Genomic DNA, 18,331 nt, shown 5'->3' on the forward strand with positions numbered 1-18,331 from the left:
CCTGAGTGTTTAAGTCTCACATTTTCTTAAAAGGAATGACTTGATTTATAGTGAGCTTAATAAAAAGTAACTATCATTATTTGAAGCCATTCACATTAATATCTAATAACTCCTCTTCTGAGAGCAAATAACATTTAATTAAGGTCTTAATTTTACCTGCTGTGAAAATCAGTGAAGCAATGGAAATGCACCTATTTCCCCAGATCTGTCTCCAGCCTGCACCATCTGCATGGAGAGTATCTAACACAGGTAAAAACATCCACCCTTGCATATGCTCAGCTTGATTAGAAGGAAAAAACAAATCCAGACAACAAAAGCCATTGGGCAAATTTTGATAGAAGAAATGTCCTCCTAAACCCCTGCCATGCAGTCATCCCTGCAAGAGCAGAAAGCTGGAAGAAAGTGTACAAGTCACTAGAACATGGTAAATATAATAGTTTCATACCTTCCATAGTCTCCTTCATCTTTATCTTTTCTTCTGAAATATCATTAGTCTCAATCATCTGGAATAAATGTAAAATGTAAGATATAAACTAACCCTTTACCCAAAGATAAGCAGAAGTTAACAACCACAAAGCCCCATCCAAAGCAGAAGGCATCTCATGTCCAAGTTAGGATGTTTTACATCCTTCCCAAGAGGGAAATAAAGGCTTTTTTGAGGAGCCACTTGTCCAGCTGGGCACTCCTGAGGCTGCCCAGAGTGCCCAGACACAGCTCCCAGGTGAGCTCATCTGCAGGATTCACCCAGGAGGGGGCAGAGCTCGAGTTCTCCCCCAGGTTCTGGTTCAGCCCTGCACACACACAGGGATGCAGGAGCTGCTGTATCCCTGACCAGGCACCTCTGGGCAATCTCAGCAAACACCCAACTGCAAATGCCCTCAGCATGCAGCTTGACACCTACCAGTCAGCAAGCTCCTCAACTTCTGCAGAACCTAGCTGTGCCCAAAGTTATAAAAAGGTTGGTAAAATAGTAATTTATTAAAGAACTAATGCATTCATAAAAATAATAACAAAGCAAATGCTGTGTCCATACATGGGATTCTGCTTTCCCCCATCCTCTTTTCATTTTCTATATTGCAATGAAAAGCCAGAGACTACAGAGCTTCCAATGCCAAGCTTTCTGTGGCAGAGGCCACACCTGAGCCCTTCACACCTCTCCCCATCCAGCAGCCTTTGTTGGTTCCTCAGCACATGCCCAGAGCCAGCAGCTGCTGTGGCCACCAAGAGCCCCAAGGCCACTTCTCTGAACTCTGGGCTGTGGGACAAGGCAAACAGAAGCAGGAGAACCCTCAGAGCAGAAATATGTTTTCTGATGTACTTTTGGTATGGAAAAAACTATTTAACTGCTCCTGGGAAGCAGTTGTGGCTCTCCCTTGAAGGTCTAGGAAAGGCTGTCACAAGAAACCTTTGCTTGTTTAAAATAACTTGGACAGTGAATACTGCAGTTACTTTAAATTAACTAAGACAATTTTAAATAGAACTTGCTCCATGATACTCAAAGGCTTTCACCCATGCATTTCTTCCCATATTCTCCTGATTTTAATTGACACATAGCTGAAATAATTACTTTAAGACTTCCCTGGTTCTAATCCAGTATTGATATCCCCCAGAGCCCTTCCATTTATCTAAAGGGCTCAGGAACAAGACTCCAGCTCCCTTTCCATTCATTCCTGTTTGAATATTGGCTATAATGTGTTACATGTTGTAATAGCAACTCCTTTTTCCCAGAGTCCTGGCTGTACTTATTGTTCCCAACTGTCCTTATTGGCTGAAACATCCTGGAGCAACCCTTCAAACACCATTAATGCTGGAGATTCCTCCTTGGCCTTTGCCTCTGTTGTCCTCTGTGTGCCTATTTCCAAGGTGTGCAGTTCTGACTTGGACAACATGGAATTCATGTCTTGACTTTGCTCCCTGGAGGTGCAACTGCTTTCAGTGGGGCTGCTCATGTTGGGAAATTAAACACAGGCATTGAATTAATTTCATTGGCATCTCTCTCTGGAACAGAAACTACATCACCACTGAAATTTCAACGCAGTATTCTTCAAATGTGCACATTCTACAGCTTATTTTAATTTTCTGCATCCCCACAGGATGAAAATTGGGTTTTTCCTCATTTCTCATGCAAAATCCAAACACAAATAGGGGCCCAGTCCCCCATGAGTAGCAATCTCCCTGCTCACTACAGTGCAGAACCAGCCACGATCCCTTGTGCCACACACAAGGGCAGGATAATGCATCCTGTGGCATATACTCAAACAAAAAAAACCAAAAACAACAAGGTGACTTAGACACAAAGGCCACAGTAAATTGACCCCTTCATATGACTGCTCTTATTTCAGCCCTCCCTGGTCTCATATTCAATCAGGCATTTTATTTCCCCATTCTGGTGCCATTCTGACCCTTTCTGGCATCTTTTCCACTCTAACCCTCAACAGCAGCATTTCCCTGTCTCCCACATGTGCTGTGGAGCCCCTGCCCTGCTGCTGACACAGCCTCACCCATCCCACAGTGCAGCCACTCACTGCACCTCTCTTGCTCCAGGTGCTGAGCAAGGCTGATTCTTTTTCCACCCTGTCCTCCTGGCATCCCCAAAGAGCCTTGCCCAACAGCACACCAAGGCTGCTGCAGCTCCTTGCAGGAATTCATTAGAGAATAAATTCAACTGCATTGCAGGAATGATGGCTTTCCAGCTCAGAACATGCTTGCTCAGCATGAGAGCCCACCCTGACAAACCATGACAGTGCTGGTCTGCTCCTACAGCAGCCTCCAAACCCAGCTGTGGCCCCACTTGCTCCTTTTCCTAATTGTCCCACTGTCCCATTGGCTTTCTAGAGTGGACTGACACCTTCAGCCTGGAGATGCAGTGCAGAAAGAACACTGTTAGTGGAAGAAAAAACCATCCAGATATTTGAAGCCTCAGAGAACTGCACAAGGCAGTGGCTGAGGAGTTACCAACAGTGATAATAAACAGCAAAATGACCCCCAAGTCATACATTTGCATGCTGAGAAGGATGCAGGGCCTCCATGGACTGCAGCTTGTTCTCTAAGACAAGCACTTTTTCCTGCAATCTTTGGATTTCCTGTTTGCTGTGGGCTTCTGTTTTCTGTAATGTTTCATAGTCCAACATCTTCTTTTCAGCCAAAGATATCTGCTCTTTCAAGAAAGCTATTGCTTCTGTCTGATCTGTGTATTCACCATGAAGTTTCTCCAGTTCATGCACCCTCAGCTCAGCATCTCGACACTTGTCCTTCACATCCTGGAGCTCAAGAAGGTGCTGACTGCTTTTGGTTTCCAGTTGCATTTTCCAGTTGCTGTTGCTTTTTTCCACTTCTTCCAAAGCCTCCTGCAGCTTCAGCTTGAGACTCTCTTTCTCCTTTATATGGACAGCTGTCTCGATGTCGTGCTTTGCTTTCAGGTTCTCCAACTCAAGCTGGTGCTCCAGCTTTATACTCTCCACCACTGCCTTCAGCTCCACAATCTCCTTGTGCTGGGTGTCAGGGCCTGAGTTGAGCGTGGCTTTCAGGTCCTCCAGAGACTTCTGGTGGTCAGAAGCTAACGTGTCCAACTTGGACTTCCAGTTGTCCATGAGCCCCATGTTCTCATTAGTGGCCTGCTGAACTTTACGCTTTAAGTCCACAATCTCCTGCGAGTACTTCTCATTGACAGACTTCAGCTTCTCCATCTCCTGCTGGTACTTCTTTAGCGTCTTCTCATACTTCTCCTTCAGCTGGCTGCTCTCCTTCTGGTGCTCCTTGTTGGCAGAGAGCAGCTGATCCCTCAGCCTCAGGGCCTCTGAGTGCAGGCCCAGGCTGTGCTCGGGGCTCTCTGCCTGCTGCGAGCTCTGCAGGCACTGCCGGAGCTCGTCCACCTCGCTGCGCCTCAGGCTCAGCTCCTCCTCCAGCTGCAGGATCCTGGACTGCTCCGCCACCGTGGTCAGCTGCAACACCACAAACGCAAGGTCAGTGCACCCCTCATCGCCACACCTTCCCCCCAGCAAGAGTTCTCCAGTGGAAATAAATCCAAAATGCATCAAAGTTCAAAGGAAGAGGTGGAGAGCACCTGGTGCCCTCCCACCTGTCACCCTGATTTTTTAAGATTTTCTAAGCCTTCTGATGTTGACATTCTTGTAGCGTACTTTCTCACACACTTTCTGTAAATAACTCATTGTTTTGCATTCCTTTATGGAGGAAGAGAAAGCTGATGGACTGTTGGTTTGTCCAGTGTCATTGGAGAGGTGGCACTGTCACCCTCCAATCCACTGTCACTCTTGGAAAACTATAAATGTTGGAGTCAGAAAACAAACTTCCCTTTTTTCTTCACCTTGAGAACAGCGGTGTGAGCTTGTGTTCTTTTGTGTCCTATAACGACATCAACCTGAGCACAGTTTTGCACCAGAATAACTGTCGCCCTGATTTTTTAAGATTCTCTAAAATCATAGATTCTGATGTTTACATTCTTGTAACAAACTTTCTCACACACTTTCTGTAAATAACTTACTGTCTTGCATTCTTTTATGGAGGAGGAGTGTCATTATAGGACACAAAACAACATGAGCACACACACTGCTGCTTTCAAGGTGAAGAAAAAGGGAAGTTTATTTTCTGACTCTAACATTTATAGTTTTCCAAAAAGTGACAGTGGATTGGAGGGTAAAAGTGCCACCTCTGCAATGACACTGGGCAAACCAACAGTCTATCAAATTTCTTCTATGAAAGAATGCAAAACAATATGTTATTTACAGAAAGTGTGTGAGACAGTTCATTACAAGAATATAAACATTAGAAGCCTTAGAAAATCTTAAAAAATCAGGGCAAGAGAGGAGAAATTTGATAGACTGTTGGTTTGTCTAGTGTCATTGGAGAGGTGGCAGTTTTACCCTCCAATGCGCTGTCACTTTTAGAAATCTATAAATGTAGAGGCAGAAAATGAACTTCCCTTTTTTCACCCTGAGAGCAGCGGTGTGCACGTTGTTTTTCATGCCCTATAGTGACAGGCAACCAGCACTGACAACTCACAGTTATGTCTGTGCCAATTACAATTTATTTTTCCTAATACAAACCTCTTGCTTTCCACAGAAAAACACCTTGGAAATAACCTTGAAATTCACTAGGGAGCAACAGTGGTTTATGAAAAATAATGTCCTGGATGGGCATTATGTTTCCAGACCAGGCATCTTGCCAGATGATGCACAGAGGAGATGTGACTGCACATGCAGGAATTTCACAAGCATCAAAACCAGCATTAAGCATATCATGTTTCCTTTATTGCTCAGCAATCCTCAGCCTGCAAACCTCTCTTCTGTAACAGAATTTGTTTACCCTGGTGTAAAAAGGAAAAGGGATTTTTACATATGAGTGCTTGTTAGAGTTTATTAGCAAAGTCAAAATAACAAAGGAGGCTAGAGGATGCAAGACAATAAATCTGGCCATGGTACACATTGAGCTTAAGGGCTGTGGGTCCATGTTTTGCCATCTGAATGTAACCTGGCAGAGCTGAACTCCCTGTGAGTCACAGGGAATACAGGGTGCTGCCACTATGGATGGAGAAGAGGATGAAACATTAGAAAAAGGCAAGAGAAAGAAGGAAACCAAGCCAAACTCCAAGAGATGAGTTTCATTACATTTCAATTGCCATTTGCCCAGCAGCCATCAGCCCAGGAGGCTGCAGGTCATTATTTCAGATGGGCACAGGGGGCTTCAGACCATCCAGACCTTTTGGAGAACCTCCCATTTATGTTTTGTACAGCTCTCAAACCCATTACTGCTCACTGCAGCAAGTTTGCTGCTTCCCACATCACACCAGCATGAAAAAGCCCTCTCCACATCTGGCTGCTTTTAGGATTCCTCTGGGCAATCTGTCCTATTGTCCATGGCCAAGGATCAGAGTGGGCCCAGCTGCATCCACCAGCACCTTCCCCTTCAGATGGCAGCTCCCACAACTGGCAGGGGAGACTGGAATGTTGATTGCAATGTTATTTCCTCTTACAGCCTGGGGGGAGCTCAAGGCAGAATGAATTGTGCAGGATATTATTGGGATATGTTAATTGAAAAATGAATTGTAGGAGCTCATGTGTCAGATGGTGGCGTGGGGCAGAGAAGCAAGCTCAATCTGAGAAACAAGCTCCCCACAAGAGAAGCAAAGCTAGAAATCATATCATACTACTATTTCTGGGAAAGAGAGCAAACAAAAAACCAAACAAAATCAAGGAAGCTTAAGTTCAAGCCAAAATCAATCAACCCCACAAAAACCAAAAGAAAGAAACCCAAAGCAAGGCATGATGAGCACCAGGGCAGTGCAAGCGCTGTCTGCAGGCAGGGCAGGTGAGGGTGCATTACCCTGGTGTCCTCTAATTCTCTGAGGAGTTTTTCAGCCTGTGCCTTCTCAAACAGCAGGCTCTGCTCGAGCTCCCGAATTCGGGCATGCTCCAACTGCGTCTGAGTCTGCTCACACAGAGAGAGAAAAGAACAGTGGAGAGGGGAGCAGGGAAGGGAGAGAGAGAGAGAGAGGGGGAGAGAGAAGGCTGCAACATCATCTCCAGAGAACAAGACAAGGAAAGGCTGTTCACAACAGGAAGAGAATAAACACCCAGACAGGGAGGAAAAATCCAACCAAACAGGAAATGGTCCCTGTGGGATTTTACATGGTACTGGTAATGGCTCTTCACAAGAAAAGTGAAACTGTGATGGGAAAACATCCTTCTGCTCCAGTGTCTTCCTGCATCAACTGGAGACACTTCCTAAAAAGCAAAGCTCCCCCACCAGTACAAGGCCCTTGTACAAACAGATAATGCAAGGATGTTGCAATGATTCTCCACATCTTTCCTCAAGAAGAGTCACAAGGCAGACTGAAAAGAGCTGGAAGCTCCCATCCTCTTTTTCCTCTGGAGATTCTGTGAATCCTACACTAAATGGGAAAAAAACCCCAGGTCATACTGTACATGGCATGTTGTAAAACAAAAAACACACTGCACTGAAGAGATCAGGGAATTGAGATCCCACCCTGTTCTGTAAATCAGTGCTTTCAGTTTGAGCAGGCCTGACATGAATTTCAAAGTGACTTCTGTACGGTACGACTCTACTAATTTTGGCACAAGAAAACAGAACTTTTTTGGTTGGTTGGTTGGTGATTTGTTTTCAAAGTTGTTGTTTTTTTGGTTTTTTGGGTTTTTTTTGTTTTTTTTTTTTTTTTTGACAAATGATTCATCTAAGCACAAGAAGCTCATGTTATCTACCCAAATCCAGGAGCACTGGCTCTGGGCATTGCTTCAGTGCCCTTCACTTTAAAGCTGAAATACCATAAAGCTGCACTTGGTAGCAAAGCTCAGCAATCCACAATCACCACTGTAAAATCATGTAAAATTCCCTATAAATGAAAGAGAGGAGACACAGGTAGGTGCATGCACACTCTGGCCTTCACTTTTTTTTTAGCTGACAAAACCCACATTTTCCTTAGAACTAAACTTAATTAACCTATCAAGTTAAAAAATTAATCTAGCAAAAAGCAAACAAACCTGCTCAGAACCATTTTTATCCCCATTTTTTGCCCTTCAATTTCCATATAATTATTTGCTTCCCCCCTCTTTCTATTGGAGCCAGTTTTAAGGATTTTCTGCCCTTCCCTACAATAAATCAAATCTTGCAAGTTTTGTACAAATTCTAGAAACAGAAGTTTTAAAAAAAATCCATGGTTTAGGCTTGCAAAATACCATTGTACATGTGTAATCATAGATGGTGACATAAATGCCATTTATATTCAGATAGCTCTGTATTTTATGTGCCTTATTTAACCCCTGAAGGAGGGGAGAAAAAGATGTGGATTCAAAAACCCAAATATTATCAAAACCCTGAATTATATAACAGCACATCAGATATTTGCTGACCTATTACAAAACTTATCTCTGGACTTCTCACAGAGATTCTCTCCAGGTTAACACAAGTGCCCAGTCAAGCTCTCAGTCCCACCCGATATTCTTGCTCAGTATCTATTAATCCTGTTATTTTCCAACTCTGAAATAACAGCTGATAATAGAGGGGAAAAAAACAAACAAAAAACCATAGAAAAAATTAGATTAACTGTTTTACAGTCCTTAAATCTTAGGTTTACATTCAATCCTGTGTTATTTTATGTAAATTTGTTTGCTAGTACTAGCCAGTATGAGTCACAACCTCACATCCAAAGTTTCCCTGCACTTTGAGGAAGCCCAGATATGAATTTCAGATTTATTTGTAGCTATTAGCCTTAAATTACTGTTCACAAACTATAAACTGACTTCCCACTGGCATTCAAGGCATGCTGCAGGATGCAGGAGATGAGCCTGAGAGAGTTCCTTGATGAGGATAATACTTCCTGTAAACTATGGTTTTCCACCACAAAAAGTCTTTCCTGAAAGCTTTTCCTACATTAGCTTTTCAACTTTCAAAGCTCTTGAAAGCTTTTCCTGCATTTGATTTTCATCTCCCAAATCACTACAGCATCAGCTGCCAAGCAGGATCAAAACTGGGTTGAAATCATAACTACATTTCAGGGCTGAATCCACAGCTGCTCTATCAGAATCCAAAACCTTGATCTCTCTTTACCTTCACATTTTTTCTCTCAAGTTAATTACTTGCTTCTGGAAAGCTTAACTGTCTCCACAAAAAAGCAGGAAGGTGAGAATTAACTCTGGTGGGTCAATCATTCAGTCTGGACATGCAAATCAGGCAGACAAGGTGTGAAATGTGGCCCCAGCCAAGCCTGTGCTGGGACTGATGCTTGGCTCATGGAGAGCATGCCAGTTCCCTGGGTCAGGGGAAATCAAGCATTCCTAAATTATTTGTCCTTTTGTACAGACCAGCATGGAAGTGAGGACAGGACCATAATGTCCTGCTGAAAGCTTGGCCATATCCCCATTGCAAAACAATTCCTTCCCAGCCCAAAAGAAAATTAAATTCAAGACTATGAGTCCCAAACTGAGAATGGGAGCCCTTACCCATAGCAGCTTATCATCATGGTGGCTTTAAAAAAAATAAAAATCCAAATATACCAAGCCTGGTCCCACTGCCATAATTACACAGCCAGGCTGAAACACTTGGAGCTTACAAAGGGACAATTCACTGCTCCCAAAGGGAATGATGCCTGCACCAACCACCCTTCCCTAGGGCACTGTGGGAAAGCTGTCAGCTCAGGGATGAACTGAAATCTGATTTTGCTCCACACAACAGGCAGAAATTGCGCTTGCTGTGCTCCCACAAAGGTCTGCTAGCAGTGCACTGCTGATTTACACCCTGTCAAACATCTACTTCAGCTTCTGGATGAAGAAGAGAGGTTTGTGCCAACAGGATCACAGCCACAGCAATATGTCCATTTCCCAGTTTTCCCATTTTCCTGGGCTTTTGTTGCTATGAGTGACAGTGAAGCACAGGAGCGGGGCCCTTGACATTTCTGGCTGTTACTAACCTGGCACTCCTAAAGCTAAACAGACAAAAAACTCCCTTGATTTACATTTGGAGAGCAGAGCCTTGCTTCCACAGAAAGATTTTCTGTTCCCTTTTCCCCATGGAAAAGCCTCCCACTCAAGGGCCAACATCACTTCATCCCAGCATCCCTTCCAGCCTGCACAATTTTTACTGCAACAGCATCTCCAAACAACAGCCCTTCCCAGGGGCAGGGTTTAAGGATTTTCTGCCCTTCCCTACAATAAAGCAAGGCTTGCAAGTTTTGTACAAATTATAGAAACAGAAGTTTTTTTAAAAATCCATGTTTTATGCTTGCAAAACAGCATTGTACATGTATTCACAGATGGTGACATAAATGCCATTTATATTCAGATGGCTCTGTATTTTATGTGCCTTATTTAACCCCTGAAGGGGGGGGGGAAGGAAAAGATGTGGATTCAAAAACCCAAATATTATCAAAACCTAGTGCCAAACCCACACTCCAGGCAGTGAATTCCACATGAGGATACCTCAGCATAAACAGCATTTTGGCTGGAATTAAACAGCATCCATTCAGGAGACTCCATGTGCCCATGAGCTGCTGAGAGCAGGACACCTCAGGGACAGGAACTGAACTGTCAATTCATTTCTAGGGTGGAAAAATGTAAGTTCAACACATTCAGACACAGATTTTCACATGGTTTGGCGACTCAGAGTGACAGATGAACTCCAGGCAGCCCCAGGTGTGAGCAGCCCTTGGGCACCACAGCAAAGAACAACCCTCACAGCTCACAGCAGTAAATCACACAGCACATCAGGAAAGTATTGTTAGAGGGGACCAAAAGGTGGCAGAAATTACTCAAGTGAGTAATTTCTACCACATCCAGAGTAATTTTTGCAACTCTGGATCCCACATTTTGGCAAGATCATAAGGAATTACCTCCAGATCCCCTTTTGTAATGGATTCTTCCTCCACACGGAACTGCAAGTCCTCCACTTTCCTGGGGAAGGAAAGGGACACACAGAGCAATCAGAAGGACAGGGACACACAGAGCAATCAGAAGGGACAACAGAGCAATCAGAACTCTCAGCTCAGCACCTCTGTCTCAGCAGCCAATCCACATCACTGTTAACCAAGTTCTGTGGATCACTGCAACCATCAATGGAGAGGCCATTCCCAACAAATGGAAAAGCTGGCCAAAAAATTACTGACAAGCTTTTATTCACCCAATTAAATTTAGGAATGTATTATATATACATTTATAAATTTAATTGGGTGGATAAAATTATGGCAGTGGGACCAGGGTTGGTCCCACTGCCATAATTACACAGCCAGGCTGAAACACTTGGAGCTTACAAAGGGACAATTCGCTGCTCTCAAAGGGGAGGATGCATGCACCAACCACCCTTCCCTATTTATTATAAAATAAATAAAATTAAATTAAAACCACCCACCCAATATTTAAAAAATCACATCGTGGCCTGCAGAATCAAAGTCTGAAAGGGATTCAGATCACCTTTGAATACAAAAGCTCAGCAGAAACTGAGCAGCAAGTCCCATAGAGCAGGACAGCTACAAGCAGCTTTCCAGACACAAAGGTGGCCTTTTTGTAAAGTGCATCCCCTCAGACACATAATTACTGTTCTCTGACACAGGAGCCTAAAAACAAGCAAAGCAAGGTTTCGGATTATTTAAACCTTGTTATGCAAGCACCGGGCAATTCCTGTGCCAAATCCATACAAAATATCCCAAGGGAATGGAATGGGATCCTCTGCCTCCTTGGCAGAGGGTGGGGAACTGTGAGTTACCCTGGCAGACAGAAGAGCCTTCCCCACAGAGTTTACAGGCCAGTCATGCATAAATGCAATAAAACCACACACATTAACACAGACATGCCAAGGAAATGCTTCTCTTTTGGAAGGCAGAAGCCAGCATCAGTAGAAAATAATTCCATTTTCTGCTAGATTCATCCCTCATTTTCTCTTTACTGATTATAAAGAAAAAGGCTGAGGATGTTTAGTTTGCATCCAGATATCAGGACTATGAGTCTGTTACAGATAAAAATAGCTGGGAGTGTACATAACTCTCTTCATAAACAAGCTTCCTTGTCTAAACCTCCTCTAATTAGAGGAGGGAGGCATCTGTTGATATTTAGATGAAAACTCAGCTGTCTGGGGTTAAAGGGCCTCCTAGAGCTGGGAAAGTCAGCTGCCTACCAGGACTATGGGGAGACATGCATGAAAGAACATTTCATCCTCAGGAGGAGCATCAATAATTGAAATCAACACTGTTTTCAGTTATTTAATACACATCAATGTTTTCCTGTTCCCACTGAAGAGTTTAATTATACACATGGAGTACCTGGACTCCAAGAATGACATGCAGATCACTCTGATCCAGAGAGGAAATGTGTGCACCAGGAGATTTGCATGGATGGGGGCCTCTGGCATGTGAATCACACTGCAGTGAGGCTGCACTCAGTTTGGCTTCCCTTCCTCACAAAGAACATCCTCAAGATCAGCCCATCATAAATGGAAGAGAGGAAGGGGACCTCAGCAAATCCAGGTTGTACAGGAGGGTCTGTGATGGCCCAAGGTGCACGTGCCTGTTTATGACCCTATTTTTATTTCACAAATGTATGTGTATTCTTAAGGCAAAACCATCCAAAGGCTTTAGCACTGTCCACACATGACTTCACCTCCCTCACACCCCTCCACTCCTGCTTTACCTCTTCTCCTCCTCCAGCTGGTTGAGCAGCTCAATCTTCTCTTTCTGCATCCCATCCACCAAGGCTCGTGCTCGCTGCAGGTTTCCTTCTGCCTCTGTGACATACTGGAGCAAAAAACGAGCCCAAGACACAAAAATTAGCCATGCCTGAAGTAGTTCAAGGCTGTTCAGAACTAGGGAACAGAAAGTTTTGATGATCTGTTTCAGAGGATGCTGTGCTAACAGCACATTTTCCAAAGAGCTCAGGATGTAGGGATCAAGACAACAAAAACAGCTCCATCTCCAGCAGCTGGAAAGGATCCATCCTTCAGTGCCTCTCTGACCTGACCCTTTTGGAGACTCCAGCTCTGATTAGAGTTAAGAACTTGAAGCCTGAAAAGTTCTGAAAATCTGGTCAGAGGTTGCCAGTGCAACTCAGCCTAGTCACGAAGCAAAAGAGGGATTTCAGACTTCTGTTAATTCATTTGTTACTGATAATTACTGGAAAACACAATACACAAGAAGAATGTCAGCTTGCAGCTGATTTCCCAATTTCTCCTGCATATCTGACAAGCAGGTGTGACCCACCACACAAAAATACAGTGCCATCCCTGCTCCCAGGTAGCTCACTTGGCTTTAAAAGCAGGAGTAAAGAATTTCGGACAGCAGCAGACAATGAAGAACCACATACTGACAAATAGCACAGACACAACTCTCTTTAAGCATTTTAATACATAAAATATCCTCTGTACAAATGCTTGTGCAACAAACAAACACCAACCTAATATGATCAGCCTGTTTTCCTTCCAGATTTCCTGCCTTTAGTAATGTTATAAAAGCATCCTCTCTGGTGGGAAAGCAGTGGCATATGAGCTGGGCTGATGCCCTCAGCACCATAAAATCACCGCAATGCAGTCCCAGCCACAGCCAGATTCAGTGGCTGAGGGGAACAAATTTGCATTTCAGCATTGGAATTTATTGATCCAGCAGACACAAACTGCCTGCTGCCTCTGATCTGGCACAGCCCTTTCCCTGCTCCTGGCTCAGGGCAGGGACAGCACATGTGACACTGGGAGGGAGGAGAAAGAGCCTCTATAGGAATGGGGTTTTTGTTGACAGAGTGACAAAAGTATTTTTTGTCCTTTCAAAAAGGAAAGAAGCTCAGAAATTTCTGGTTTTGATTAAGTGAAAAAGTCACTTTATAGGCCTAGGGGACTTCAAACTTAAGGACAGCTAATTGGACAGAAGCTGAAAAGTCGAAAAGTCCAGCTTGGGCAATTTATTAGAAAAAGAATGTAACAAAGAAACTAATTGTTTTTGGGAAGTGTTTTATCAGGAGCAAGAATCTTTAGCACTTGGCTCGGGTTTTTTTTTGTTTGTTTGTCATTTTTTCTTTTATTAAACTTTTTTGTTTCTAACACTGAAACAAAAGCCATCTTGCTGATTTTTATGCTTCTAAGGGTAGCTAAGCTATCTTGGGTGTGTTACAGACCTCTGAGAGCTTATAAGACCAGGCTCAAAGAGGCAACTATAACACACCTCAGCTTAACTCACCACAACAGAGGCAGAAATTCAGAGCCCCAGTTTCACACACAGTGGTAAGGAGACACAAACTTTAAGGAATTTAGAGATTTTAGAGGAGCTAAGATTTTAGTTAGAGATAAGCTTTACAGGAGTTAATTAAAGTAAATGGATAAGCCTTGATGAAGTTAAGAGTTAGTAGTTAACTAATAACTGATTGCTTGTCAACATAATGTTTGGTTAGCTGAATTTATAATGAAGAATATAGAAACTTATAAATAGCTTTTAGGAACATAAGACAATTGTAGGCCTCCTGTGTTCTGAAACCAGTTGAGGATGGGAATGGGAGTTCTACCACGGGGTCATTTGTCATATTTGCATTGAGAAGGTTAAAAGGTCAGAATGAGGAAGATTTCCTTTACTTCCTCATTTTGGGACTCTTTCCCATGAAAGGGACCACCAACCCATTTCAAGGAACAAACTAGTCATGCTTAATGGCCTTTGAACTAATTACCATATGGGGCAGGGAATGGGATGTACCAAAGTGATGAATATGTATTTGTATTTTGGGTATTCAATACTTGTATAGATAAAAAGACTCTGTAATCACCTGTAAATGGCAGTGTGTATTTGGGAGTTATCCCACAATGAACACACACTTTCTAACTTTAAACGGTTAAAGAGTTTTTGTCCGTCACAGTTGGATATCAGTACTAGATCAATATCTGTATTTTTTAAATGAATCAGTAACATTAAGATCTGACACATCCAGGGGATATCAAATATTCAGACATTTAACAGCTGTCACCTCCTACCTGCTCGTGCTGGGCCTTCATGATGGCAATCTCCTTCTCCACCTCACAGATGTGGCTGGTGGCCTTGGCCACCTCTGCCCTCTCCAGATCCCTCTCTGCCAGCAGCTGCTCAATGTGCTGCTGCTTCTCCTTCAGGGCCTCCTGCAGGGCTGTGGTGCCAGAGATCTTCCTGGCATAGCGAGACGAGGTCTCTGTCAGCTGAGAAAGACGTAAAAAGAGATGGGGTAATGTGGAGGTGTTTGTGGGTCCCCAGGACGAGGGAGGAGATGAGAATGTTGACTCCATGTTTCGTGATTTATTATTTTATGATCTATATTATATTAAAAGAAAATGATATATTAAAACTATACTAAAGAAAGAGAAAGGAGACATCAGAAAGCTAGAAAAGAATGAATAATAAAATCTCATTACAGACTCAGAGAGTCCGACACAGTGGCTGTCATTGGCCATTAATTAAAAATAATCCACATGAGACCAATCAAAGATGCACCTATGGATAAACCATCTCCAGACCACATTCCAAGCAATCAGATAATTATTGTTTACATTTCTTATCTGAGGCTTCTCAGCTTCTCAGGAGAAAAATCCTAGGGAAAGGATTTTCATAAAATATGTCAGTGACAGAGTAAAGCTGTGTCCTTTCCAGCCCAGAACAGCTGAAGTCCCCTGTTAAACCTGGGATTTGCTAACCTAATTATCATTTGTTCAGCTAAGGAGAGCTGCTGCTCCAGCTCTGGGCCCTACAGGGGAGGTGAAGTCTGAGAAACATCTGGACAATGCTCACAAGCTCAATTTCTCTTCTGCACTGCAGTGAACACAGCATCTCCCAAAGGACACAACATGGGGTGGGAACTGGGTCAGGGAAAATTATCATGCATTCTATCCTCTGCCTTCTTAGGTACATTTTAGTGATGGCCTGCACTGATGAAATCCCAAAGATGAGCTCAGTTGGGTAGGCTGATCTCAAGTGGAGACCAGTGTGGGGTTATTGGATCCACTCCCAGGAATGACACTGCACCCTTGTCCCAGCCAAGAGGGATGTGGGTGTTCTGCAGCAGCACCACAGCAGAGCCAGAATTTTTAATAGGATCACTGCCTGCTCTGCTTTCTGCCTGCTTGAGCACCTGCCAAAACCCCAGGCATGTGACCCAGGACATTGCCACCCTCCACAGTGAGACAGGCACAGCAGGAGCTTTGCACAGCTGGAGCAGCATGACCATGTGAGACTGGAAAGAGTGTCCTTTTTCTGCAGGGATCCCTTATAAACCTGCTCTTGACAGCAGAACTGAGATTCATCCCACTGCAAATTGCACTCCAGGCTCTTCAGTGGTCTCAGCTGCTTGGTGTCCCTTACTAGGAGGGAGACTGTGTCTCAGAGTCTCTGTGGTCAGGACAACCCAGAGGTGTTAAAAGGTCTCATTTTCCAGCCTGGCAGCCAAAGAAGGAGTTAGGATTCTTCTGTTCTGGTTCTCAAGGTTGTTTATTTTCTCTTATCTATAACATGCTTTCTCTGACCTGCTGAGATCTATCTAGCAGGTCGGGTTGAGGCACACTGACACCCTTGGGGTGGTGTTATCTTTTTATACTAAAAACTACCTGTACTTTATTTACAATAATTTTCCAATACCTATCACCGATGTTAGACAGTTTGTCTCTACTCTAAACCAATCCAAAAGTGCCACCATCACAGCAGAAAATGGAGGACAAGAAAAAGAAGGAGAAAGACAGGACATGCCCAGATTCCTCCATCTTGCCTCCTGAACCCCCATTCTAAAAACCCCAAAATTCTACATTTTCACCCTGTGATAAATTCACTAACATTCTCCTCAAACCCTTGTGGCTTGTAAATCTTCACACAAAGTTGTTAATTGTTTTTTCCATGGGCTAAAATCAAAGGCCACAGGTGTTTTTGACTCTGTGCCAAGGTCTCTGAGCCCCCTGCCAGGGTCCCAAGTCAGAGCAATGTCCTGGGTTCTGACAGCTGTGATGTGGGTGACAGCCCCACCCTCCATTCCCCTCACCCCATGAATGGTGAAGGAGCAGCTGCACTGGAAGAAAGCCCCAACCCTCCTGTTTTGTTCAGTTGGGTCACAAAGGTGTCAGAGGAGCAGAGACCCCCAGCAGGTACTCACCAGCCCACTGCGGCTGGGCCTGCCCCCGACCGAGGAGGCCACGGAGCTGACGGAGCTGATGGAGGAGCTGCTGGGGCTGTGGGTCAGGGCTGACACCCCCATGGCCATCCTCTTGCTCTTCTTTGCCTTGGCAGGGCTGGTTGATGGGAACCCAATCCTGATCACCTTGTGGATGGGAGCAAAGAGGCCAAACTTGGGTGGGCACTGGAAATACCTGGAACACAGGAGATGCACCAAGTGAGGAGTGGCAGGGCAGCCAACTCACCCAAGCCTTGCAGAATGGAACAGCCAAGCAGTACAAAACTCACAGCTCATCTCTAGGTGCTTTGCTGTGGAATTGTTTCACAGAATTCACAGAATGCCCGGGTTGGAAGAGACCTTAAAGATCATGGAGTCCAACCCAGCCCCAACATCTCAACTAAACCCTGGCACCCAGTGCCACATCCAGGCTTTGTTAAACACACCCAGGGATGGGGACTCCACCACCTCCCTGGGCAGCCATTCCAGAACTTTATCACTCTTTCTGTAAAAAACTTTTTCCTGATATCCAACCTGTATTTCCCTTGGTGCAGCTTGAGGCTGTGTGCTCTGGTTCTGTCAGTGGTGCCTGGAGAAAGAGCCCAACCCCAGCTGAGCACAGGCACCTTTCAGGGAGCTGTAGAGAATGATAAGGTCACCTCTGAGTCTCCTTTTTTCCTGGCTAAACAACTGCTTTCCTGTGTACAAGCAGTTGGATTCTTCTCCTTTCCTGCTTGTAGCACTGGCAATCTCCCTGTTTGCATTTGTGTTGCTTTAGCAGGGGGACCTGAGGTAATTGCCAAGCACCAGCTGCTGTGCACTTTGGGGAGATGCCAGGAAAGACACAGCTGGGAGCCTGGAGAGCACAAATCCCAGAACATAAACACAGCACAAGCACTGCTTCCTCACAACCAAAACTTGGATGTGCTCTTTACCCTGCTTTGAGGATAGCGATGTAGTAAAGTGTGTCTGCAGGAGACGTCAGAAGGTGGACAAGGCTCTACTCTGTGAGCTCAGCAATGAGACAAGAGGCCACAGGCAGGAAGTTCCAGCTAAAAATGCGGAAGAACTTCCCTGTACAGTGACCAAGGCCTGAACAGGCTGCCCAGAGAAGGTGTGGGGATATTCCAGAACCTTCTGGACACAATACTAGGCCATGTGCCCTGGGATGACCCTTCCTGAGCAGGAAGGTTGGACTTAGATTACCAACTGTGGTCCCTTCCAACCTGACCCACCCCTGTGACTCTGTCAAATAAAAAGATCTGAATCACACAGCTCTGTACAAATGTTCCACAGGGTAAAAATCTTTCCTACCAAAACAGCAGCTCAAACCGTTGAAGCTAAAAATGCAATTACAGCAAATCCAGAGTGTGCCACCTCCTTTGGGTGGCAGAAAAACTATGTCCTATGCCATCAAACTTGGAAAGATGAAAGCATGGAAAAGGGAGGACCAGATAATTACAGTGCATGGTCTCTTCCACAACTGAGCCCAACGATTCTGTGTCTCCAGAGTCCTCTTCCAGAATAAAAATGAGCCACAAATTCAGTGTCAAACCCTGGGAACTCCCTCAGTGACCAGCATAAACCAAAGTTCATTTGCTGCTGCCCAGCTGCACTGCAGCAAGAAAAACCAGATCAGCTCCAGCATGGTGTCCCCTCATTCCAGGGGAGCAGCCAACACAAAAAGCTCCTCCAAGAGCTTCCTCACAGGCCTCCCAGCA

At 44.5% G+C, this 18,331-nt stretch overlaps 1 protein-coding gene across 1 annotated transcript in view; it reads right to left on the reverse strand.

Annotated features, from left to right (window-relative positions):
* The window catches only part of CLIP2 (CAP-Gly domain containing linker protein 2), an 80,988-nt gene that overhangs the window by 11,568 nt on the left and 51,089 nt on the right, over positions 1-18,331 (reverse strand). Inside the window, exons 5-11 of the mRNA XM_059486823.1 lie at positions 16,593-16,806; positions 14,461-14,658; positions 12,147-12,250; positions 10,358-10,418; positions 6,340-6,444; positions 2,997-3,941; positions 446-503 (exon numbers count right to left, since the gene is read on the reverse strand). Coding sequence (XP_059342806.1) covers positions 446-503; positions 2,997-3,941; positions 6,340-6,444; positions 10,358-10,418; positions 12,147-12,250; positions 14,461-14,658; positions 16,593-16,806 — 1,685 coding nt within the window. The remainder of the gene's footprint in view (positions 1-445; positions 504-2,996; positions 3,942-6,339; positions 6,445-10,357; positions 10,419-12,146; positions 12,251-14,460; positions 14,659-16,592; positions 16,807-18,331) is intronic.

This window comes from Ammospiza nelsoni, chromosome 21, assembly GCF_027579445.1.
Source record: "Ammospiza nelsoni isolate bAmmNel1 chromosome 21, bAmmNel1.pri, whole genome shotgun sequence".
Lineage (NCBI taxonomy): Eukaryota > Metazoa > Chordata > Aves > Passeriformes > Passerellidae > Ammospiza > Ammospiza nelsoni.